This window comes from Phyllopteryx taeniolatus, chromosome 7, assembly GCF_024500385.1.
Source record: "Phyllopteryx taeniolatus isolate TA_2022b chromosome 7, UOR_Ptae_1.2, whole genome shotgun sequence".
Taxonomy (NCBI): domain Eukaryota; kingdom Metazoa; phylum Chordata; class Actinopteri; order Syngnathiformes; family Syngnathidae; genus Phyllopteryx; species Phyllopteryx taeniolatus.
This window is the reverse complement of record NC_084508.1, coordinates 19,378,190-19,405,884: the sequence shown is the minus strand read 5'-3', so window position 1 is coordinate 19,405,884 and position 27,695 is coordinate 19,378,190. Positions and strand designations below refer to the sequence as shown.

General features: G+C 39.9%; 1 protein-coding gene across 3 annotated transcripts in view; it reads left to right on the top strand.

Annotated features, from left to right (window-relative positions):
* The first annotated feature begins 7,059 nt into the window (after window positions 1-7,059).
* nr5a2 (nuclear receptor subfamily 5, group A, member 2) overlaps window positions 7,060-27,695 on the top strand; it is a 75,838-nt gene continuing 55,202 nt past the window's right edge. Inside the window, exons 1-4 of one of the 3 annotated variants that reach the window (XM_061779249.1) lie at window positions 7,060-7,629; window positions 10,241-10,359; window positions 13,666-13,807; window positions 22,120-22,826. In XM_061779249.1, coding sequence (XP_061635233.1) covers window positions 7,548-7,629; window positions 10,241-10,359; window positions 13,666-13,807; window positions 22,120-22,826 — 1,050 coding nt within the window. In that variant the 5' untranslated portion in view covers window positions 7,060-7,547. Of the gene's footprint in view, window positions 7,630-8,611; window positions 8,872-10,240; window positions 10,360-13,665; window positions 13,808-22,119; window positions 22,827-27,695 lie in introns of those variants that run through there. The other 2 variants (XM_061779247.1, XM_061779248.1) reach the window with 2 other exon arrangements.

The window sequence follows — 27,695 nt, the reverse complement described above, 5'->3', positions numbered from 1 at the left end:
GGGACAGTTGTCTCCTCTTTGCCCCCTGTTCAGCGCCCGTGGTTATGCACACTACTGCAGTACCTTGAAAACTGGGACATGATTTGCAGTGATTCTCCATGTTGACGTTGACTGAATGGGCTATATGGAGAGTAATAAATTACATTTTTATCAGTCTGGAGCATTGATCTTGTCCAGTGTTTGGTGAATTTATGCACTGTATCCTTACACTTTCTATCTGTGCTTCACTTTTACAATACCCTCTAATCACTGAGCAGTAGAATTGCCAAACGTTTTAAGTTAGAAGAGCAGTGTGTAAATGGTTCAAAATCAAGTCATATGACACGAGTGTTTCATATGACAACAAAATGCAGTTTTAGAAATGAGAGTATAGTTTTTACAAGGGTGTTTCATTTTGCAAAGGATCGAAGGTATTCTTCTTCTTGTGTGTGTGATTTTCTGAAGTGTGTCTAGTGTTTTGAGAAAATGAGCCCTGTTTTGAAAATCGTGTTTAAGCAATCGTAAAAAACTGTAAACAATAGACATGAGTATAGAGTATCTGAGAAAACACAAGCTTCTTCCTAAAGCAGAATATGTAAATGTGAATGGACAAATTAATAAAGTTTGCATTTGTAAAGTCGATGTTTTTCTCTGTCTCATTAGTGTGATAGTAAATGTTGCAGGAGATGTGTAGTAAAAAAGCCCTGGGATAAAAAGAGGATATGACACTTCATTGAGTAGAATTCCATGTGTGTGTGTGTGTGTGTTGTGTAATTATATATAGGTGTGTGTGTTAGTGCAAAGGGTCAGCTAGAGGGGATACAATGTGTCTGTCACAAGTGACCGCTCAGCCAACACAGACACCATTGGACCAGCCACCAGTAATTGTGTCACAGGCAGAGAACACGAATCAGTTCAATCCTTCTCGGGCACTTTTTCACCTACCCGACTGTTACAGCCAACCGCACACTGACCTCAGTTGTTGTCGTGAGTGTGTGCCTGTGTGTTTGCGTGTCTGGCAGCAGAGTAGAGCAGTCCACAACATACACAATCACCCAGGATCGACTTAGACAAACAGCAGTGTGGATAGAGAAGAGGTTTTTCGTCAGATGTGTGTGTGCGTGTGTGTGTTTCTTGTATAAGTGCACCCTTGTCATGAATGACCGCACACTCACCTGGTGTCTGAAACTGATTGTGGCCTTGCTGTATCCAAATCACCCAGCTTGTGTAATGAATGTGAATGATGGGGTTAAAGGATAAATCCATCTAAAGATCATATGCAATATATCATAACCCTACACTGCTTCTTCCATTATCATTCTATTATAAGTTTTGTGATGTAGTGTACACATACATCTCCACTTTACATTATCCTGGTCCTCACTTTTTTAGTATCTCCATCTTTCCTTATGTGTTTATTTATTTACTGTAACAAGTGTGCACGCATTACAGATTACTGAAAATTATGAAAATATCCCACTTCGTTCCAGTCGAAAGTATACGAAAAAAACATTAATGATGACCTGGATTAGCATGTTGCCTACCATTAGAGTTGCTGCATATTGTAGTCAATTACTGTTTCGCTGAAAAAACAAAATTAGATGCTGGAAAAAGCTGTCCTTTTTTTCTACTGTACATTGGTAATCCTCTTTAGGATCGCGGGTGAACTGGAGCCTATCCTAGCTGATCAGAATGCTTATCTTTGTGGGACACCACCTGTTGGCAGGTGCTCTATAGTAGCTCATTGACAAAAAGTAAGACAATGTCGAAGGACCAAAGTGGTGCTTAAGTCTCCTTGTTGTGACGGTAGAATCAAAAGTAGCACTAAATAGTGTAACTTTGATAAAAACCTCTCAGTACAGAGAGGGCTTGGACATGCAGAAGTAACAATTACACCCTCTGGTCTTAAAGTGTCTGGAAAGAAGGAGACACATTAATTATCATTTGCAGCATGCCAGAACGTGTGTGGGTGCATATGTATGTCTGAGAGTGTGGACGGAGAAGTGGTTAGGTTGCGTAAATCACAGTTACCGCAGCACATATTCCAGGACATTCTCAGAGAAAAATGTTTACGCTAAGGAGAATTATATGTGTGTGTGACTACTTTCTCATACTGCTCCACTTTCTCATTCGCCATATTTAACGTCTCCTTGCCTGAGTTCTCTCAGATCTGACGTCTCAAGTTGGCCTGTCATTTTCGTACTTTGTGAAATGTATTTAATTTATTATCTAATAATTTAATGAAAGTGGCACGGTGGAATACTGGTTAGAGCGTCTGCATCACAGTTCTGAGGACTGGGGTTCAATCCCCGGCCCCGCCTGTGTGGAGTTTGCATGTTCTCCCCGTGCCTGCGTGGATTTTCTCCTGACACTCCGGTTTCCTCCCACATCCCAAAAACATGCATGGTAGGTTAATGGAAAACTCTAAATTGCCTGTAGGTGTGAATGTGAGTGCAAATGGTTGTTTGTTTGTATGTGCCCTGCGATTGGCTAGCAACCCAGTTCAGGGTGTACCCCGTCTCCTGCCCGATGATAGCTGGGATAGGCTTCAGCACTCCCGCGACCCTTGTGAGGATAAGCGGCTCAGAAAATGGATGGATGGATAATTAAATGAAACACAGAAATATTAAGTTCTATTCTATGAGCTTTTTTCTATCCTGGATTTGTATTAATAATGCTGAAGATACACTCCATCAAAGCTCTCCCTTTGTTATCCATGAATATGCGTTGCAGCCTTGCAATAAGTAACAAGAACTAATGCGCAAACTTAAAACTTAAAATCAGGGATATTAAGTTTTAAGTTTGCGCATTAGTCTGGTGAAATCATAGATTTGTTTCACCAGAGGCGGGCTAGACCAGCGTTGATGATTTCGTAGACGAGTGTAAGTTGTCTTGTGTGCTTATTTTATTAATATAGTTCATAGCAACTATTCACTTTTGAAGGAAAGCCTCGTAAAATGATTTTGCATCGTGTAAGGTACCATCATTTTCATAGTGCATGTATACGATGCTATCTACAATAGTCATATTGGATTGACAGTTAACAGTTGAGGTTTCAGCACATTCAGCAGGCATGTCCAGAGTGTTTGAGAATGGAGACAAAAGCTTAATTTTTGATCATTTTAAAGTCTCCTTTTTAAATACTTATCGATCTTTTGTTTTTTTTACCATTTGGCAGGGTTGATAACAATACTATTTTCTGTGGTGTGTCAAATTTACAAGAGATATTTGTTTTTGCTTTAGAGGGTTTTTAGAAATGCGTGACAGTAGCCCATGTGAAAGGACTTGGGCTTTAGTCACGTTTCGAGTCAAGCTGCGTCCCAAAAAATGGCAACCAGATGTTATTCTGCTTCCTGACCACTTTAAAGGTGCCCTTGAGCCAGGCACCAAACCCCCAACCCTGGCTCAAAAGGTACAGCACTGTTTGCTCAGCCCCTCACTCAGACATCTCTCCTTGCACTTGTGTGATCTGGTTCTTTGTGGGGTCTGTAACACAAAATATAGCATGGGGTATACATTGAATTTCCCTTGTAAAAGAGATTTTTTTTTTAAATTATGAATTAATGTCAGAGTACAACTGTGACAATATCTTGACAGAATGCTTATTACGTCTCCACTGTCACCATAATTTAGTTATGTTATTATGTATGTCTTTTATGACGTGTAGTCTGTATATTTAGCTTGTACAATAAGTGTTGTACCGTTCCACTGATCTTACCAATCATACACTGTCTTCATCTTTTTTAATATTAAACTATTTACAAAGGAATTGGGACTATTCAGTGTTTGGAAAACACCTTTTGGATGAAATAAATCAGACTCGAGTGTGACCAGCCAGGCCCTCTCCTGTTCTTTCCAACATTTAACCTCACAAATTTTTTTTTCTGAATGAATGGAGCAAAAAAAATCCCACATATCAAAATCTTCCCAAAAGAGAGGAAGCTGTTACAACTGACATGGGACATCAAGTTTTAGTGAGTGACTAATAACTATTAATATATATTAATATGTTTATTCATATATGTGTTGATGCAGTTGGTAAGGGAGAAGTAATCAAATCTTGCTGTTATTTTATTAAGTGTGAATACACTACTTGAGCTTGAGTTTCATTCTTGAAGACAATCAAAGAGGTGGAATGTATTCCAGGGAATTCAGTCACTCACTCAAATCCAACTGTTTACACCTCCACTTGCTTATCAGACCATAAATTGTGATGGTCTAACAGAGGAGGAAGTCTATGCCGAGATATCTACTGAACAGGCTGGAGGTTAGCCACTTTTTAAGCCGAGCTCCCATGTTCAAAACATAAAACACAGATCTTTGTGTGATTGGAGATTAACGCCTTGTCATGGTTTTGCATAATTGTATGATATTTTCTTTCTAGCCTTGATTTGCATGGGTACGCCGCATAAATTGCTTCATGTTTGATGCACTTGGAAAATGCATTGAGTTGATGTCCAAACCTGCATCATCTGAGTGCTGATGTTGGGCAAGTCGCTGGACTTCTAACCCCAAGAAACTTCCTCCCTTCTCTGTGTTGTGGTCTTTTCTTCTGCGTTGATCTTTCATCTTTGCGTCATCTTCTGCTCTTCCTTCCTTCTGTGAAAAACATTAACGCTGTAACTCCCCACTGAGCCTTGCCTTCCCAGATTCACACCACTCTTTTACTAAATTTACCATCTGGTTTACTAGCCTCCATTCTGATTTGACTGACATTTCATCAGATGTGAGGAAGTGTCGGGCCTTGACCTGCTCTCTGGGTCATCGTGGTCCATCATATTTTTTTCAATTTTTAATCCCCCTGGACCATTAATATCGATAATGTTCGTAGCACTTTACTAACTTATAGCTAAAGATTACTATACCATTGTAATAAACCTTGCTGAGATGCATTTGTCAAAACAACAGGACAAGTCTTTTTGAAGAGGTTTGCCATTGTCTATACTAATTGTTTATCTCCTTCAATATATAATATGAAGATTTATGTTGATTTTTCATATCTAGTCCAAGACGAATCAGGTCGAAAGACACATCAGAAAGAGTTTCTACTTTCAGACAATGTACTTTAATTGCTACACTTTTGCATTTTAAAAATCGATGTATTTTGGAATATATCAACAATTGGTTGACAATTTTTTACAAAAGGCTAAAATGTAAATGCACAATGCATGTGATCAGGCCACTTGTAGATTGTCCCAGAAGTGTTACTATAATAATGTTTTCTTTTCTTTTTTTTTCACATACTTTCACATTAATGACTTGGTCAGTGTAAATGTTACACAGATACATATAACATCATATGTATTTTTAAAAATGACCAATTTTAATATCATGTATAAGTGTGCAAATGTTGTGGATAATTATTAATCAGTTATATGTTGATATTGTTTTGTTGTTGTTCTTCTTCTTTTGTAGAGATGATTCTCATTAAAATGTTGCTGCATGCGCTCTGTAACCTTCTGACTTGCCTCACTTTCATGTTTTTGCAGCCATTTGGGAAGGAGATAACCAAACCCTCAGACGATAGCAGCGTCCTTCCACTTTAGGTTGTCAGCAGCAAAGTTGCACCACTGAAACCTTTCTGCACATCTACGCACACACGCATGCACTCCACTCAAAGGGGACAGTCTTTGTTTGATCCACCGTGAGGTTTATCTCCTAAACCCAAATGTCAACACTTATTGTTGACACACTCAGTTTCCTCCAACAATCCAGTGCGGTCCACAGTGGAAGGCCTGCGAGAGGAGCAAGTAAAAGTAGTTGACCTGGGGCAGAATGGAAAGTCAAAACGAATATGGACAAATGATACTGATCGCAAAACATAACATAAATCTGCAAATGTACACAAGCACACCGTTTTTCATGCAAAAAGAAAGTAGCGACCAACATGTGCTTGTCAGGGAGTGCAGCTAATTTCAAAACTTGGACCAGTCCAAAGTTTGAGTGTATTTTTGAGGGGGCACTGTCATTCCTGTTCCTCTTTTTGTCACTTTTTCAAAAACAACACAAAGTACATGCATTTGTCATTGTTATAAACAGCATTTAATAAAAATCAAAAGTATTTTGTTGTTTTCCTTAAAGTTGGTCCGCTGTGTTCCAGCATGACTTGAAAAAAAATATTTCACCTGTGTGTTCCCCAATGTCTTTCACCCCAGCATCCAGAGTGGAGTTCCCTCACTCCTGCAGGTTAATCATTCCAGCAGTGCTATCTGTCAGACGAGGCCTTATCTAATAGCCTTACGTGAAACCCCACCTCTTTCTTTCAACCCCCTTTACTAGTAAACTTGCATGAATTAGTTTTATATGGGGGGGGGGGGGGAGACTGTAACGTGTGCCGTGTGACGTTTAGTTTATAATTTGAAGCACACCATTTTTAAAGTACATCATGAGTAGAAAAGAAAAACGCAGCAGCAAAGTAACTGAAATGTAGTCTTGTACTTTAGTGATAGATGCATTAAGATGATAACAGTCGAATATTTCTCATATCAAAATAGAATTTAAGCTATTCTATACAGTACAATATGCTGATCATGATTAGCCCAGCTGTCTAAAAATACGGCGTAGGAGCCCTCGTGGACGGATCTTATTAAAGCAGATGACGGATTCTTTTAAAAAATGGTCCGTGGTGTATACATCAGGGATGAAAACACATTTAATACAGAATACATCTACAGGGTAGCACGTTAGGTAGAAAGAAAGAAAGAAAGAAAGAAAGAAAGAAAGAAAGAAAAAGAAAAACGTTTTACACCATTTGCAGGTACATGAGATGCACATAATGCACACACTCACCAAAAAAAAAAGAGAAATGAAAAAACTAATTCTACTGAATCTATGGTCGTGTGCGGATGCCTGCGCGTCCATGTGTTCGTGCACTTTTAAGTCAGGAACGCTGAGCTTTAACGTCCACCACTCACGGCATCTATCAGCTGAGATTTTGGAGAGACGAACCCGATGCCATTGAGGCGATGTGTCCCGGTCCAGTCGCCTGGTTGGACCGGGGGTGTATGACGTCAGACGACCGCATGAGTCCAGGATTGGAGGGAGGGGAGTAAACAACTCAGCCAGGAGGAGGAGGAGGAGGAGGAAGAGGAGGAAGAGAGGTTTCCACAGCTCAGACAGTCCGGCTTGACGCGCCGAGTCTGATTTTACGCACAGGCGAGCGCGCAGATTTGCTGGTACAGGCTTCAAAGTTCTTCACAGTAACTTTATGAGTTTATCGCGCCTTCAACACATTTGGAGCTGACACAAGAACACTTATTTCGTGTTTTGATCCACGTCGTATAGGTTCAGAGACACATTTATCGTGCGCAACAGTGACTGCATATCGCAGGATCTTCTCGTCATTGGTTTTTTGTTTGTTTGTTTTTTTTTTTTTTGTTTTTTTTTGTAGCTAAATGACATTTTTGACATTTAAAATTGCGGTCCCTTTGCAAAGGACGATTGCGCGTCTAGCCCGAGATATATAAGGGCAAAACGTCCGCGACAGCAGGAGAGAGACGTGGGCCACTTTTGAATAAGAAGTGCGCCCAAGTGTCTCCCGTCGCTGAGCTAAGGCCGGCGGCGCTGACATGCTGCCCAAAGTCGAGACTGACTCGCTGGGACTCTCTCGATCGTATGGGGAACAGGGACACATGCCAAGAAACGTGCAAGGTAAGAGTTGACACACCTCTCAGTTTAGACAACAAACGTACAAATCGTGTTTTATTAGGGAGAATGAAGCGACAAACGTCAATATTTGTATGCCTGCACATATCAAGGCGTTTAATTTTTGGGTGACTGTCAAACTATTACTGTATGATGGAAGATGTTGCATTCTGTTTCTTCCCCCGAATCGGAATTGAAGTACAAATGTTAAGTGTAGATTTGACACTGGACTCACTGTGTTGCTTGCGATCACTGATCAATTGAAGTCATGCTTGTAGTGGATGCGCCTTACGCCGGGAGCAAAAAAAAAAAAAAAAAAAAAAAACGCGGTTTAACTTCATAAGTCTAGCAGCACCCACAGTGGACCCTTTCGCTTGAATTAATGTACAAAAGAAACACCGGTGTTTACCCCCTCAATACAAAATAACAAAGTAGGCTGCACAGGTAATTTCTTAATCTCAAATTTAAAGTCTTTCGTTTTGTGATATTAGCCACATCAACTATTTAAATATTGCACGAATTCATTTCTATCTTCAGTTAATTTCGGAAAAAGTGAAGGTACACAGCTGTTATTTAAATATTGTTAAGAAACAATCTGAAACATTACCAAAGTTTTATATATATATATATATATATATATATATATATATATATATATATATATATATATATATATATATATATATATATATATATATATAGTTTAGTGAATGAACAATATTTCAGCGATTCCTGTGTTGTTATTTTTATTTCACCTGCGTATTTGGCCTTGTTCTTGATTTTTTTTATGCTTACAATTTTAACATTTGATTACTATTTTCCGAGGTAAACAACTACATCATTCTTATATGTTGTTCCAATTCTGCGGATGGAATCGTTGCGTATAGAAAAGTGAAAAGAACCCGAGGTGGTGACACTTCTGTAACTGCGTCAAGATCAAATTCACGCTGCACCTCGAATTCCACTCTTGTCATTCCGCGGGGATCTAAGCTGGCAATCAATTAGCCCTCGCGAGTTTATGAGATGCTGATAACGGAGCCAAGACTCCCTGAAACGTCAAGTCAACGAGTGGCTTGTTAGAAGGACACTTATCTGCTTTTACGCACGCAATAAAACAAGGTAGCTCTGGACACGTTTTTTTATTTTCATGGGAGCATTTTGATTTTGCAAATCCCAGATATTTTGGAGAGGGTTTATTGCCTGAGCAAAAGGCCAACAATTGGATAGAACAGTTTCTGCAATTTAAAGGTAACTGAAAGTCTTTCTTTTCCAAACCGAAACGTGCGCAATTTTATTCTCTTTGATTATAATGAGCGGTAATCGGTACAAAAAAAAAGCACAGCAGCTCACTAGTCTTATTTTTCTATTGTTATTAATTAATCTCTCTATACTCCATATTGCAACCTCTTTCCGAATAATGCAAAGTGGTTTTCGCGTGGCAAATTGTGTGAATACATTGCACAAATGAGAAAAATTTATATATCTAAAGCAATTCATTTTAAAAATGTAAATTTTCTTCTTTTTCTATATGCAAACTATCCCAGCGGCGCAGTGGAACTTGTTGCTCTGATCCACATATATGAACGTTTTAATTTCTCCAAAAATTATTATAGTTTGAATTAAAAAAAATAATAATCACGCAAAGGCCTCAGCGAAGTGCCTAGAAAGACAAAAAAAAAAAAAAAAAAGGCATTTTTGGACCGTTTGATCTTTTATGATTAGAGGTGTAATTTTTGCAACTGTTTTAAATGTCAGTCTCTCATTTTTGCTGAGTGGTGCAACCCTTTTATAATAAATGAGATACACATTTGAAGAACCAGGCAATAAAATAAAATAAAATAAACTACCCGTTTTAATGGCAGTGATTCATAACCACAATACTATATATTATTTTGTCGAATAATAGAGGAATAATTGATGTTGCTCTCTATAAAAGGTTGCCTTTGCGATTATGCAGAACTCGCGCCAGGAAGTTAAAAAAAAACAAAAAACATTGAAACAAAAAATAAAGAGGCCTTTAGCATTGCGTTTGTTAGCGGGAATAATCATGTTGGTTGTTTCTCTGCTGGCCTGCAGTGATGAGCGCTTGTGTGCGTGTGTGTGTGTGTGCGCGCGCGCGTGTGTGTGCGTGCGCCCGCGCTTGTGTTTGTGTGTTTTGATCTGTCTGTGGGCGGCAACATGTTCTCCTGCGCTCCTTAACGTTAATATCTCTCTCAATTCCCCAGCGGGCTCGACGTGGATGCATTGCATATTTATGAGACTCACGTTCATAGTCTTCTTTTCAGACGGCTTCTGATTTGCAAGCGAATGTGCAGGAATTAAACGAAATAATTGACAGCGTCTGTCTGTCTGTCTGTCTTTCGGTGGGCGACCGGTTAATACATCCGCCTCACAGTTCTGAGGAGCCGGGTTCAAATCCGGCCTCACCTGTGTGGAGTTTGCATGTTCTCCTCGTGCCTACTCCGGTTTCCTCCCAAAAACATGCATTGAAGACTCTAAAATGCCCGCAGGTCTGAGTGCGAATGGTTGTTTGTTTCTATGTGCCCTGCGATTGGCCGGCGACCAGTTCAGGGTGTACATTGTAATCGTTCTCTCTGTGTACGCATGTCCCTTGCAGTTCCACAATTAAAAATGATGGACTACTCCTATGACGAAGACCTGGACGAGATGTGTCCCGTGTGTGGAGACAAGGTTTCAGGCTACCACTACGGACTACTCACCTGTGAGAGCTGCAAGGTTAGTGCATTGGCATTTTCTGCCTATACTATGCGGGGGTGTCAAACTCATTTTGGTTACTTTCCCTCAGAGGGCTGTTATGACTGTGAAACCATATAAATGTTGAATCACCTCATAACATTATTATATTTACATTAAAACAACATATTAAAAAAATGGTACTAGCATTACCAGATAACTAGCAACCCTTTATTGCTCAGTGACTGTTTTTCTCAATGTCTTTATGTCTCAAAAGTGTTCTTTGTCAGTTGTCGTACTAGCGGCTCCAACTACCGGAGATAAATTCCTTGTATTTTTTTGGGACATACTTGGCAAAATAAAGATGAGTCTTATTCTGAGATTGATGGATAACTACTTTTAAAATCAAAAGTCAAGGATGTATAGTTTGTTCAACTATTGTTCAAGTAACTGTAAAAAAGTGTTTTGGTAACAAAAATGCTTGCAATATCTCAACGTTATTATTTATTACATATGACAATTTGAAGCTTTGGAAGAGAATTTAACAAGAATCAGGGAAGTTGACAGCCATGATTTGCTTTTGCGGGCCACAAAAAAATGATGTGAGGTCTGGATCTTGACCCCGGGTCTTGAGTTTGAGACCTGTGGACGATAGTGTGGACCCTGTGTGTGTGCACGTGCGTGCGTGGGTTCCTTATGGATATTAATGTCAGTGACATGCGTTCATAAGGTGAAGTTTGGCTTTTGGATTTGCACCATATTCTATCCTTTTCCAGTGTTAAATCTTCTTTGCTCACGTTCGGGGAGTTTTTGTAACCAGCAAACAAGAAGCAAGTGTCATTTAACAAAAGAGAAAACATTTTCAGAATTGTGGCTGTACATTTTGCAAACGCCAATAGACAAGTGCTAATACAAAGGATGATGCCAGAGAAGGCAAGAAAGATATTACACTCAAGGCCAAAACATTAGCTACACTCACACAACTTAACGAGATCCAATACAATGGTTGTATCTTAAATTTTGCCTTTACAAAAATGATGCCTTGAATGGCACACACACACAGAGTACTAATTGTTAATGTGGGTTTATTATTGTGATTATAATTTGCAGAGGTGTAGAAGTGCACTGCATCATACCGAAAGCCATTTCTATTTTTTCGGCCCCCACATGTAAATAAAAGAGGACACTACAATAACAGAAAAAGTTATGAAAGCAGTTTTACAATACTGCAAAGACAGCACAGTAATGGGAAACGAATACCTCTCTGTCAGTCAAAACAGTACATTACTACCTTCATAAAGGAAGAATGTTAATAAAAGCTCTTGCTGGGATGTCAGGATGTTGTAGCTATTAAGTGTGCAAATCTCTGTTTGTATACTCATGCGTGTATGGAACTCTCATCACAAGTTCATTAAGAGCCCAACAACAGCGGCTGCAAAGGCAACTGTTTGAATTGGAGCGCCATCAGCACACTTTTGTCCCATTTCCTCTGCTCTCCTCATACAGGCATTATCAGGGCAAATTATTATATATATATATATATATATATATATATATATATATATTTAAAACACACCCATATATATATATATATATATATATATATATATATATATATATATGGGTGTGTGTGTGTTTTAAATTCTTATTTATTTATTTTTAAAACACAGTATTGACGCAGTAGCATCACATTTCTTGCCTATGTGGTCATTATTTAAAGCAGATGTTATAGATTCGATTCCATATTGCAACCTTGAGATGCTATAAGCACTTGCTTGGAAGGAGACGTCAGTGGCATCTGTGCAGCTTCTCAGCCTCCACACACCCTCACACCTTGTGTGTGCGTGTGTGTGCCTGCAGAGTGCATATGAAGAGGTATTTTAATGAAGCACTGTCTATCCTTGTTGAAACATTAATAATATTGATATTTACCTCCAACCAGTCATTGAGTCGCTCAATAAAGCGGCCACCCTGATTGTTAACGGCAGCCCTGTAATTGTCAGGCTGATGTATCAGTTTGCTGTCAGTTTTTTTTTCCTCAAAAACGTATGCACACATCATAGGCTTCTCCTTTGCCGCTCATACGACATCCAAGCATTGAGAAAACAAACTCAGGATGAGGTATCGCGGAGAGAGTTGCCTGAAACTTCGATCTTTGCAAGAAGTCAGTGAAAAGGTCAGGGTCAAGGTGCAAAGCAAATGAAGTTCAAGTATATAGGCACAACTAATAAGCATTTTGAAAGTAAATTCAACTGAATTTAATAAACTTACTGCTATTTATACGTGAATGAATGAATAGTGAGGGCTACTTCGGTGCAAACAAACACAATTTCTAAATAGGATTATTTGGGGTCTAATTTTGTCACTTTTAATGGGAATCCTTGTTGCATGCAACATGACAATGACCTACAGTATTTTATGCAGTGATAGATAGATAGATAGATAGATAGATAGATAGATAGATAGATAGATAGATAGATAGATAGATAGATAGATAGATAGATAGATAGATAGATAGATAGATAGATAGATAGATAAAATCACTATTTCACTATAGTCACTCTACTTTATAACTGAAAAGAAACGTTTGAACGTGTTTTATATGCAGTTACTTTTAAATTGAGTGACTTTCCAAATGTTTGGTTTCATGTATTTTTGATGGATTTTTATTTTTATTTTGTTTTTATTATTTTTTTTAGCCCTCAGTCCACTTCATGTTTTATTTCATCATGCAGATTGTCAATTAAATTTGTGTTGGGTGAAATATTGACAACAGCAGTTTCTATTAATTTATTTTATTTGGGAGGGGGAAAGAGCAGAGTTTATACTGCATATACTCGTTCTACATTATGGATCTAGAATACATTACCTGCTCCCATCCTTCCTCTTTTTGCTTTTTGATTTTCATTGCTTCTGCCAATAATTAATTCCATGTTGCAGTCAGGAACTCTATTATCCCGGAACTGGGAATTATGTAAATATATTGGATATTTTTGTGTGTGCTCGTGTGCTTAAATCTTTTAAAGTGGAAAGTTGATTTCCCTCAAAAGCTGAAAGGACACTATCATAAATAGTTATTTTTTTTAGACAATTTTATACAAAAATATGCTATATGTGTATTTTTGTTCAAAATGAATGCGGAATGATTTGAGATTTTAATTTATATAATTTTTTTTTTTTTATCTTTGTTGTTGACCTAGAAATGAGTGCCGTATATGCTACTTTTTTCATCAACTGTGTGACATAGCTGTGTGTGTGTACATGGAGCCAGTGTGCGTGTGAATGGGTGCATTACCATCACATGGACGGGGTCAAGCGGGTTGACATGTTAATTGGTTCCCTCCGCAGGGCTTCTTCAAGCGCACGGTCCAGAACAACAAGCGCTACACATGTATTGAGAACCAGAGTTGCCAGATTGACAAGACTCAGAGGAAGCGCTGCCCATACTGCCGCTTCCAAAAGTGCCTCACTGTCGGCATGAAGCTGGAAGGTAAAGCAATACACCCACAATTAGAACATTTCAGATGCCAAAATGACGAGAATATGTTTTTCCTGGTCTTTTGCTCATGTAATTCAGCATCTTTCCTGCTTCAGCTCAGGGTGTGTGTGTGTCTCCGTTTATGTGCTCTCCATTAAAAAGCTCACTAAGCTAAAATTTATAAATATATGGACTAAACATTTCTATCTGCTTATGTTGTAAGTCACTGAAATATTTAAAACAGCTCTGAGTGTGAGGCAGTGATGTTTTACACTACTGCAAACTAAATTCACAACAATAAACATACAGTATTGTTCAAAGAATACCTCTCTTACAGTGTTAATCAAAGCTGAAGATCTTTGCAAAAGCATATTAGACACTTAACTTGTTGTTTTGGAGCTTATGATCTCCAAAACGTCTAAATTATATGCACATATGCTGCTGTGGGGAATGTAGTGTCCGTCAAGCACAAAAGCATTAACACACTTGATGGATCAGGCTGATTCAGACATATTTAAACTGTTATACTGTTTATGCTGTACGACCAGTAATCTATTTACTGTACAAATACATGTATGTACTTCACTTTGCTCATTATGGGGTTTATATGAGAACACCACTCCGTAAAAAGTAATCTTGAAGCTGTGCACATCTGCAGAAGTGAAAAGGCAAAAGCAGGCAACATTCTTTGCGAAGCATTATATACTTTTCAAGATATGATGCCTGTTTGCAATTACTGATGCTGAAAAGTGGAAGGAAAAAATTATTGCATGGAGCAGCTCAAGTATGAGGCTGACTGCCTCTGGACGTCCACATAGGTGTTTTATAAACTTTTAGCGTTCTTGTGAAATGACAATTTCGTCATTTTCCATTAAATCACAGTTGAACGTTTTATAGTGGAACCCATTCATGCTTTGGCTTGAAATATATTCTTCCATTATAATTTTGGAATGTGAAAGGTTTCAGTCCAAATTGAGATCTTCACACAAATGCATTACACAAGTTGAATAACTTTGACGATAAAATTGTCTGCATTTCTTTTTTTTTTTTTAACACTGTAAAGTTGACCACTGGAACACCCCTCCTTTCATGCAGTGTGTTGAAAACTAGCAATGCTTATTAGCATTTTAGATGGGGGTCAGAGGGAGTTTGGGGGTATTCGGTAGCTGCTGGACACTTAATACCTGCCAGACAGGGAATAAAAAAAAAGAAAAATACAAAACTTGGCATGAGGCTGAGAATGGTAATGATGATACTTTTGGCCGGCCAGTTTGAGGCCTCTTTGTTTAATTTGAACGCAGCTCAGAAGCCCGCTCAAACACAGCTAAAGCTGAATAGTGACAATGATGGCAGGGCAAATATTCTTCCGGTTCAAGGATAACATTTCAAATCAATTATTGTTTAGTTTTACTCTTAAACAACTAACTCTGGCACGTATGTTGGCCTATAGAGGTCTCTTTACAATGATTGTAAAACAAGATTTAAATTATTTAACAGAGAACCCATATTGCTATTCCCTATGGTAATGTATAATTCTTCATGGTATTTATAAACTACCAGTCAAAGGTTTGGACACACTTCGTAGTGAAAATGAATGAGAAACTGTCCAATATTTTGGCTGGTAGTGTATGTTAAATTCTTGTCAAATGTACAGGCTGGCAGTACCTACAATAATCACCAGAAGGGTGTGGTAGAAAAAAAAAAAAAAACTGCCTAAGGGAAATTTTTCCGGAGGCTTCTCCCTTCTTCCTGCCATGTGAGGTGTAATTAATCGCGCTCTTAATCATGAATGGCCGCTGGGCAGAATGTCCCAGCCTGCCATTTTCCAGCTGATGTGGGCGCGCAGTTGGCCGTGTTTGGTTTGTTGGCAGGAACTTTCAGCTCGGGGGCACGGCAGGCCCTCCAGCACTCTGTCAAGGCCCAGGAGCTCCGGTGGGCGACTCCTGCCACAACCAGTAAAGCCCTCCTCCACAGGAAGGCTGACACCCCTTGCCACACACACACACACACACACACACACACACACTTACACACACCTACAGACACACACGCACACACACAGACACACACACAGAGACACACGAGTCCTTAGCAAATACATGTATTCATGAAAAGGCCAAAAGTGTTCAGACAGCCACAGGCGAGATCGTGTAGCTGCCATTTCATCAAAAAATACAGTAATGGGGAAAGATAAAAGCCCATTTGGATTTGTGCTTCTTTCATGGCATGACACAGCAGCTCGTAGCAATATGTGAAATGAGTGGAAACCAACTGCGTGAGCGTTTATTTTGATTATCTAATGTTTGTTGATTTGCCAGCAGTTAGGACAGTCCGCTATTTACAGTTTGGAAATCTGTGTATTATTCAAGATATCATCATAACTCAAAAGTTTTAATCCTCATGTTGGTGTGGAATTTTAGGAGGTGTTCAAAATTTCAAGAGAGGAAAATATTTTAGAAGTACTGCAACTCCTAGTAGTAGAAGTAGAAGTTAGTAGTTGTCAGCTTTTTAGAGTTTCACTCGAGCCCTTAAAAGAATTGCCTTCCTCACGCCTCCCCTTCCACTATGTGCTTTGGAACTACCGTGGTCCTCAAGAAAGAAAACATATGGGGCCTGATTTTCTAAAGGTTTGCAAAAATGGGTGCAAAGTCGATTGCTGACACAAACAGAGCGCTAGCGGGGCTACTTACTGGGCACATGCAACATTGTGTCTGCCAATCGTACAAAATTGCTGCACAGTAGATTTTGGCCATTCTGGCAGGAGTATATGCAAATAGATAAATTCAGCACGTGTAATGTGATTAATCAAACCTGAAATGAATTGCAATAACTGATTTGCCTTTTCAAATACCATGTCTGAAAATCAGGTGCAAATCAGCACGCAAATGAGTGGGAGCGGGGAGAACTTTTCCGCTAATGTTTACAACTAATCAGCTATTCAACAGTTCAATTTTGGAGGTTCTGAATGATCTAAGGGCTAACTTAGAGCCAGTCACAAGAAGGAGTCATGCCATATCCCCTATACTAAAACTGTGAATCAACTCTAAATTTCCTTGCGCTGTGTCTGTGTCACATGGTGACAATTGGTGCTGGCTTCTCCCAAGTTTTAAACTCAGTGTTACACGGGGTGGGCATCTGCATCCATGGACTTAGGGAGCGTTAAATCCAACAAAACACGGCTTTTATGCAGTTGCTAGCGTCCCCAAAATTTTGGGAGCAAAATATGTATTTTGTGTAACTCAGTAATATGTTTGTTTGTGTTCCACAAACACTTCTAATTCCATCACTGCAAACTTCTATTTTTGTGCTTGCGGTGGTCTCCCAAAGTCTCCATTTTGAAAACCAGCAGTGCTACCTAAAGTGCATAGCCCTCTTTTAAATATCGACCACTTTCACAACTCTTGCCAACGACACGTGGAATCTGTTAGAATGAATAATCACGCCGTTTAGCGCCTGCCTTTTGAGATTTCTGGGAATTAGTATCGAATGGCCATATTGAGTTAGTATCAAAGGGCCATCCTTTTTTTTTTTTTTTACTTCTTCTTTTTATTGTTATAGGGCATTAAAAATAACAACACCTCTAAATTCTAATTACTTGAAATTAAGGCTAAATATACAGTATTGTACCACAGTTAGAGTTTGTTCATGTTGCTGAAAAACATTTTTTTAAACCAACAATGGACTAATTGCTCAAAAGAATACACACCACACAGACAGATGACAATGGATGTGAGTTGCCTTGTTTAACCACATGAAGACGCTACTTTGCTAACATGTGCATTTTGGGCATGTCATCCAGCTGGAACATTGGGGAAAAGAAACTAAGAATCCACCAAGGTTTCAAGCCATTAACACTGGAGCAGATGAAGCGTGTTATATAATCAAGAAGTTACCTTGATTACCTACCTGACTGACTGACCTGCCTAATGTCTCCTTCACTTAGCGGATGAGCTAAAAGATGCAGTGTGGCTATGGGCTGTTTGGGCAGGTTCATAATTGCAGCTAATTGACCTTAAAAGACCCGCTGGGTGTTAGATCTAGTACGCCTAAATATAACACATTTAAGCATACTCGCCAACCACAATATTAGACCTGTGTCAGTGTTTGCAAACAAAATAATACTTTGTTTTGATTGACACCATCATCTTGGCCAAAGTTATGTTTTGTTACTGTTTTTCTTTTTTTAATTTGCATCTTCATTTACAGAAATGTACAAAAAATAGTCAAGCTAATTTCCTTTGTGAGGTGATTGGACATTGAACACGGAAGAAACCAAACAATTTTGTTGTGCCTCCAGATATTGGTGCAGCTGTATTAATATTGCCAGATGAAAAAATACTTTTGGTAACTTACCTTAATTTGTCAGTAAAAAAGGTGGGTATGCAGGAATTTGGCCGATTTGGTGCTGATCCAAATTAGAACAGTCAGTTAGTTAGTGTTTGGCCTTGGCAACAATATGCTCCACTGAGTGCCATTGTAATTTTAACAACATGTTTATTGAGGTTGTTGTTCGCAGTGGTGTAGAATGGCAATAATTTGGTCACCTTGTTCAGTTACACAATTTGGGCACATTAGGGAAATTCCTCTCATTATGATGCAGTTCAGTGATACACTGGGAACTACAACTGAAAACAATAAAGATATTGTTTAACTAACGCCTTGCTGACAAACAGTTTACATTGAAACCTTTTTTTTGGGGTGGGAATACCAAATAATTTCTTATACCGCTCCTGTATTGGATCTCATGAGATTGGTAGTCAGTTTGTGTATTTATTGCATGTTAACCACATGGGAAGCTATTCTTACGGATTAATCGTAGTAGTAGTAGTAGTAGTAGTGACAAAAGATTTGTATATTCCTGTTTAACCCACTCCCATTTCCGCGTCCTTTTTTATCTCCTCTCATTCTGCCACCACATTGATTCGTCTTCCTTCAGACTCCTGCTACTTGCACTGTGAGCTAGGCAGCTGTACCATTACTTGTGCATAGGTATTCATGTGTGTGCACAGGATAGGGCACATCCGGAGCAGTGGCCAAGGCCCCGACATGACAAACAAGGTGTCAGCAAGGCTCTGCAGAAACCATTAATATGCTTGAGACCGTCAGGGATCCTCACCTGCATGCATTTAATATTCCTGTATATTAAACAACCATAAATCAGAGGAAATAAGCACTAAGCGGTGTGTGTGTGTGTGTTTGTGTGTGTGTGCGTGTAGGTATGTGTGTGTGTGTGTGTGTGTGTGCGTGTGCGTGTGTGAGTGTGAAAAAGGCATTGTGTGTGGGAAGCTGTGCATGGTGCTCCATCTGTGCCAAGAAAATAATGTATGTAAAAAAATATATATATATGTATATACCCATCCATTTTCTGAGCCGCTTATCCTCACAAGGGTCATGGGAGTGCTGGAGCCTATCCCAGCTATCATCGGGCAGGAGGCGGGGTACACCCTGAACTGAACAGTCGCAGGGCACATATAAACAAACAACCATTTGCACTCACACCTACGGGCAATTTATAGTCTTCAATTAACCTACCCTGCATGTTTTGGAGATGTGGGAGGAAACCGGAGTGCCCGGAGAAAACCCACGCAGGCACGGGGAGAACATGGAAAATCCACACAGGCGGGGCCGGGGATTGAACCCCGGTCATCAGAACTGTGAGGCAGACGCTCTAACAATCCATTCACCATGCCGCATATATATATATATATATATATATTATTTTTTTATTTTTTATTTTTTTTAATATGTCAAAAACTACGAAATACATGACTAAAATGTGCAGGGTCAGAAAAAAAATATTTTCAAAGGTACAAGACACACAAAATAATCTAATTAAAGTTGCCTCACATTTTGATAAAAAGAAAAGCTCAAAAGTGAACAAAGAGGCAGGAAATGCACGTGTGCTTTTATGTTTGCGCGTTTGTGTGTGTAGGGATATTAGTGGGCATATAAGCAACACCCATAATCCTTACTTTCCTGATGCGTCCCTGCAAAAAAGCTATACGACCCTCATTTGTCTCCTAGTTGGGCCAGCGATGGGTTTCGTGGCTCATTAATCATAAATCGTCATATAAATCATAAATATTTTAAAAGGCCTCACATGCACAATCAGTTAAATGGATACATTTGTCACATCTCGCGATTTGTTTTTTATGTTTTATATGTTGTCAGTAGGTGGCACGGTGCTGAATGGTTAGAGCGTCTGCCTCACAGTTCTGAGGACCGTGTTTCAATCCCCGGCCCCACCTGTGTGGAGTTTGCATGTTCTCCCCGTGCCTACGTGGGTTTTCTCCGGGCACTCCGGTTTCCTCCCACATCCCAAAAACATGCATGGTAGGTTAATTGGAGACTCTAAATTGCCCGTAGGTGTGACTCTGAGTGCGAATGGTTGTTTGTTTGTATGTGCCCTGTGATTGGCTGGCAACCAGTTCAGGGTGTACCCCGCCTCCTGCCCGATGATAGCTGGGATAGGCTCCAGCACGCCTGCGACCCGCGTGAGGATAAGCGGCTCAGAAAATGGATGGATGTAGTCAGTAATCTTTAGATGTTTATGATGATCCCTGACAGTGCCAGTTCCAGCGAGACTGTTGTCTGTCAGTGGACGATGCACTACGTATGCATTAAAAACTCATTGAGGTGTCAAGACTTCATGCTCCTATCTATGTCTGTGATCAAGACAAGTGTATTGCATTGAGTGTATCAGAGAGTGTCGGCATGTGTGTACGCGTGTGTGTGCATGTGTGTGTGTGTGTTAAATCCTATCGTTCAAATCAGTGACAGACACTTGTCTAACGGAGGTCATTAAAATCACTCCCAAGGCAGCTTTGGAGTGCATGAAAAGGAGGTGGGTGGGGGGGCATCCTTTCCAGTCCTCCACACCCACTCTTCAGTCGTCCTCAAGTGTTATTTTACTAATCTATTAAGATATTATGAGCTGTAGTGGACCATGGCCAAGTCACCATGGCATCCCAGGAATCAAAATCTAACAGGGGCCAAGAGCTGCAAATACTGCAGATGGCAGAGGTTTTCTGTTGTTTAGTCCCCGATATATATTAGCTCATTGAACGGGGTCGGAGTAAAGGGTGATTGAATATGAATAATTAACTCCCACGCCCCCAACTGGGAGGCAGCAGAGCAGCTTCGCGATGGCGGCAGTCAGCCAGATCACACATGGCCCCCGTAGCAGTCCAATGTGTAACCATCTCATTCGTTTGACACACCAACAGTACGCACACATTGTGATCCTCGCCACGGGATTCTGCATGAGGATCGTAGAGCACGGGGTAGAACCTCCATGCAAATTCGCAGCCTCGAGTTTTGTCTATCCAGGCCAGTTTTGAAGCTTTTAGATATCATTCATTCGTCAGATGCCTTTAAAAAGACTTTTCTTTATATTTGTAGCAATATTTTTCATTTGTATTTCCATGCAGGGAGGTTTGTGTCTTTGGTCAATGAATAACTACACTATCTGGTAGACCCGTGGGCTTTAAGAGTCAACAATGTCAAGTGTAATCATCGCAGGAAAACCTTTGTCCTACATAAACATTACAATTATTGAGTTCACCTCCATAATGCTATTTATCTGTGGACAATTTTTTTTAAACATATTTCTACACAGAAGTCTACAATCGCACAGGACATGTTTTCACTACCACAAGGCTCATTTGGGTTGGCACTTTGTCTATATCATGTGCAGAATCCTAACACCAATGCATTCTGAAAACATGGAGAATCCTGCCATAACACTGAACAACTAAATTTTGGTATTGTGATATTTTGTCATTAATTCAAATTAGGGCAGTGGTGGCAAACTCATTATTGTCACAGCCAACATCATAGTTCTAGTTTCCCTCAGAGGGCCTTTATGACTGTGAACCCATATAAATATATGATCGTCTCATTTTATTACATATCCACAACAAATTGATGGATAGCTAGTTTTGCAATCAGAAGCCAGGAAAAAAAAATGTGTTCAGTTCAATTTGTGATAACAAAAAATGCTTGCAATATCTTAATGTTATCAAAAGTTAAGAGAATTTGTAATTTTGGTATTTGAGCAAAAAACAATAAGTCGACACATGATTTGCTTTCGCAGGCCACATAAAATGATGTGGCGGGCCAGATCTGGCCCCCAGGCCTTGAATTTGACACCTGGGTTAGGGTGACATGGTTAAGATGGTAAGATTCATTACCAAAATACACCAGGTTTATACTAATTTCACCGCGTTACTTTTCATAGAAAATCCTATTACCATAATGCTCAATTAATGGCTAAATGTAATGTTTCTACCTCTTTCTGTATCCTTGTCATTCTGCTTTTTCAGCTGTGCGAGCAGATCGCATGAGAGGAGGGCGCAACAAGTTTGGCCCAATGTACAAACGTGACCGGGCCCTCAAGCAACAGAAAAAGGCACTGATCCGAGCTAACGGCCTGAAAATCGAGGCCATGAGCCAGGTGATGCAGACTGTCCCGACTGACCTCACCATCTCATCAGCCATTCAGAACATTCACTCAGCTGCCTCCAAAGGCCTTCCACTGAGCCATCACGCCGGCCACCATACCAGTCACCACCATCATCACCACCATCATGCCACCGCCTTACCCCCAACAGACTATGACCGCAGCCCTTTCGTCACTTCACCCGTCAGCATGGCAATGCCACCGCATGCCGGCAGCTTGCAAGGCTACCAAACAGCCTACGGACACTTCCAAGGCACACGCACCATTAAGTCCGAATACCCAGACCTGTACACCAGTTCCCCAGAGTCCATCATGGGCTACGCCTATGTTGATGCCTACCAGTCGGGCTCCCCACCCAGTTTCCCCCACCTGATCGTAGAGCTGCTCAAATGCGAACCGGACGAGCCACAGATTCAAGCAAAGATCCTGGCCTACCTTCAGCAGGAACAGGCCAGCCGAGGCAAGCACGAAAAGCTCAACACCTTTGGTCTCATGTGCAAGATGGCTGACCAAACGCTCTTCTCCATCGTGGAGTGGGCTCGCAGCAGCATCTTCTTCCGTGAACTCAAGGTGGGTGGGCATGGTCTTGTGAGTGTAAAGGTTTATTTTAAAATTTGTATTCATAATTGTTTAGACTAAATATTTGATTTTCTACAGGCTTTACTTGAATGATTTGGTATCTACAAAAGACGATTGAAACAAAATCCATGGACATTCATTCAATCACTTGATTCGAGACATGCCATTAATCATATGCACTGGTTCAACACCAATCTTCACAGGTCTGTCAACGCATACTGTCCTAATAACTGATCAGCAATTCAGCACCCACTCATATTTTCCCCTAACATGACAAATTTTGGCTATGGGCTGTGATAACTCCAGGTCCTTTTTCATAGGGTCGCAGTCTGGGTGATTTATCTGCCCATGAGTGATTCCTCTGATCTGACTGTGCACGCTCCGTGTGATGTATCACTGGTTAGCATATTGACTGAAGAGTCAGAGGAGTTACAATAACAGAAAATGTGATCTGAAAGCACATCATGACTGACTTGATCCCCAGTAGCACCACTCTCTTTGTACCATTAGAAGTACAGTGACTTGTCCCTGGGCTGGTGCCCACAAAGGTGTTACTTTTGTACCTTTGGACACTTAATTTTTACACCTTGGCAACATACCATGTTTTTTTTTTGTCAATGGAAATGTCTACTAACTTATGTCTTTTTTTTTATCAGTCCTAATGGATACATTAGTGTAAAGTGTATTTGAAGGGACATCATTGGAGTCTCCTACAGATACAGTATATCCTTCTTTCTGACAATGAGTCCACCAGTTGACAAACTGGAGTAGTTCTCCTGTCCCAAAAAAATATAGTGTTGGAATTACCTCACCAACCTTCTTTTGTGAATTGTAAGAAATGCATTACTCCCGGTTTGCTGCCTGTGGAAAACTTACCTTTTATATGGCCCCAAATCACAACAAGTCTCAAATACACATCAAATAAAAATCACAATACACAATACTATTTATATGGACAGGCTTACGGTCACACTCTGCTCATATCATAAATAGATCCAACATAAGCAGCACTTTGGCAAATTGACAAAGGAAAAGCTCCCTTCCCTTCTAATGGGAAGAGACCTCGTCAGGATCAAGATTCAGCTTCGGGTGGCCATTTGCCACAACAGGTGGGGTTTGGTAGTGTCGCAAACATAATGTGAGCTTTTTGGCTTCATTTAGTTATGTTTGCTAGAGCAATCTGTTGTTTTATTGTCATCATTACTGGCGATAAATACATGCCTAATTTCTCCATGAATGGGAGAAAATAGCTGTGCTTGGTTCTGTTTTCAAGCTTCTAATATGCTACCAACTCTCACCTATTGTACTTGTTTGGCATACTAATTAAAGTTGTTTGGAATACTGCATGGATAATATGTTGCCAGGAGCCTTGTTCGTCAGTACAACACAATGCACGTAAAAGCCACTTAACATAACACTGACACATATGAAGCTCTCTGCAAGCCATTGGATCAGTTTAAAGGTGCTTAATGTCTGTCCTGTATTATGACCAGACATCAGACTTATTGTTGCATTAACACTTACATTGCGAATAGACCACAGCAAATCTTTTCAATTCTCCATATTGAATCAACCGATCAACAATTTGAAAACATCTACCAAGCTCTTTAAGCATTTGTTTGCAGTTACATATGCGGCCAAATGTATTTGTATCTACCTGGGTGAAGCAATGTCAGTGAAGGTACAAAACTTAAGAACACATTTTCCAAGGCCACGGTTCAACATAGAGTCCAAAGGATGATGAAGTTCATGCACCATTATGGTTTAATTTTCCCTCTGAATGAATTTTGAGCGACATGGGATTGGGACTGATCTGAGCTTCAACTCTTTTTATTGCTGTTTCTTTTGTCTGGCATAGCACTTTGCCAAAGGCTCAGATGCATATTAATAGGCAGTGGCCAGTTGTAAAATTACCCCTCCATATTAAATGTAATTTTATTTTCAAGATGGGAAAATAATACATGTAATAAATAATTTGTTGATATATAAAAGCGAGCCAATTACAAAGACCTTGAAAGCACATGTTGACATTTAGCACGCTGTGTGTCGCGGCTATTGACATTTTTTTGGATTTGCATTTGCATTCAGCTGGGATCCTCACTACAGTTACACACACACACACAAACATGCAAACACACGCACGCAGGCGAATCGCAGGGTGTGGCTACCTCTAATCATTGTGTACTCTTTGTCCATTAATTTTGAATGATCATTTTGCACACCATTATTTATCATACACTTCTCCTAATTCAATGAGCAAAACCGCTTGTGTTTGTCACTCCCTGATTAGTGGCAGAATGGAAAGTCTTTATGTTCCCCTAATGACAACCATATTACTGGCGCTTGATAGCAAATGAGCCAGGTGCCTGTTACAAAAGTAGAGCATGACCTGAGCTCAACAGAGGACTAGTCTCTTCCTGAGCATCCCCCCGCACCCCCTACAGCCTCCCCTGAACTACCTCCTCTTTTGAGATAGGTGGGGCATGATAATTTAGTTGATGGAGATACACCTACTCTAATGACAAATTTTCAAAAGACCCATCGAAATAATAGTGCACATGCTTCCCACACAGTGAACAAGCTGTTGGCCTCTTGTGGTTGCTAATTTTAAAAGCGGATTCTCTGTTACGTTTTACAGATTGGTTTGAATTTACATTTTGATTTGTTTGTGATTGTGCTAAAGGAGTGAGCCTGAGTGTATTTCATTACCCAGTTCTGTCACTGGCTTTTGCAGCTCAATGACAACATTTGAAAATCACAAGGACCGATGCCAGTATTGTATTAATAAATATATAGAAAGATACTGTATTTACACTTGTCCATTACAGTTAGTTTTGATGACGCCATCTTAAAAATGTGTATTCAAATTTTGATGTGCATCAGAATCCATCTGTGCTACTGGATGTGACTTCATGTATGTTAATTGTGAGGTTAGGCTCAGTACTACAAAGACGGGAAGCAAAGTAGAATTAAAAGTTTGTCAAAAGGCTGGCTGGCGTGAGGCTGTAGGTAACTATATATACACTTTCATCTCCCTCTCTCTTTTTCTGTCTCTCTTGCTCCTCATGCTCTCACGCACACACACAAACTGCGCTCGGACATTAAGCTCTCACTATTATTAGCACGGTAAGAACAAAAGAATTTCTTCGGTAATCGAGCCAAGCTCAGGGGGTGTGTACGAGATGTCTGCCCAAACAAGTGTTTAAAGATTTAGTTTCCGTAAGTTTACCTCTGTCACGGGACTCGGACACATTTAGCCATTAGTGGGGACCTTTTGAAGCTCCCTTCCGTCCTCTTCCAGTGTTGCAGACGGCCTTGTCTTTTTCTGGAAAGGTTGGCTCTTCCCAAATGACAAATTTCACATACCGAGCACTACTGCAGTGTTTCTCAACGTTTACGGAGCCAAGGCACTCATTTTATATTACATTCTATTCAAACATTCTACAATAAACTTAAATAAATTCCTCTGTCAATCAAATTCGAACATTATTATGTTTAAATGTTTTTGTTTTGTCATTAGATGTGCAAGTGTTCCTAATGTTGTAGTCAGCGAACAGGTTACAGCAGATTATATTTTTCATTTGAATTAAATTCAGAAAAGCTCCAACGCACAAACATCTGGTTGCTTTGGTTGAATTTCTTTGTTTCTTTCTATTGCACACCAAAGGCCAAATAAAATGGCCTTCCTTAAAAATTAAAATAAAATGTAGATATTCTGATGATATTACGAGAGATGGGCGTGCAGCTGTACTTCTTTTATGTCATAAAATAGCTTTGATGTTTTGAATAGGCGGCACGGTGGAAGACTGGTTAGAGCATCTGCCTCACAGTTCTGAGGACCGGGGTTCAATCCCCGGGCCCGCCTGTGTGGAGTTTGCATGTTCTCCCCGTGCCTGCGTGGGTTTTCTCCGGGCACTCCGGTTTCCTCCCACATCCCAAAAACATGCACTAGGTTAATTGAAGACTCCAAAATTGCCCGTAGGTGTGAATGTGAGTGCGATAAGTGGCTCAGACGATGGATGGATGGATGGATGGATGGATGGATGGATGTTTTGAATATAATTTTGAACGTTCATTCAAATGTTTTAGTTAAAGTAATTAGGTTTAAATAGTATGTAAGGTAAATAAAGAGGCCACACAAGACACTGTAGCTTTTTGGATTTTTCAATAAACAAGCATTTTAAATGGCTACGCTATGTGTTAGTTCAATTTCAGTGTGACTCATAGCTGGTCTTCTGCCACGCTCTCCTCCATTATTCCAGCATTATGGGATGGCTGGCCCGACGCACACAACAAACACAATGGGAGAGAGAATTTAGCAGGGAAATGTGGACGATCGACGTATCATATGTTTACATATCAGCTTCCCAACTCAATTCCCTTTTCAACACACCTCCCCGCTCCTCATTTCCTCTCCACACCTTTTCATATAGAGGATGGGTGTCTCATTTTGGAACCAGAAGCGCTTCTGTGTGCCTAGTCAACACACACTAGCTGGCAGGTTATATACTGGAAAACAGAAAATACTCCTAGAAATTATCCCATCGTCTCATTCACTTCTGCTTATTCAATTTGCAGATTTCGCTAAACAATTTCCCCTTGTCATGCTTTCACATGTAATAGTCTTGTTATCTTAATTACCTTGTCCCTTGGTTTAAAGAAATCTGTACCAGACCAATTATGGCATAACCAATTCAGTAGCATGCCTCAGAATCTGTTGTGTTAAATGTGGTGTAGCTTTATGCATACAGTATATTTAGTCCATCAAACTGATAGAAGTGGAAGAGGTATGACAACCTGTGACATTTCCAAATGTGACTTCACTTTTTTTTTTTTTTAGCCATTTAGGGAAAGCTTTTG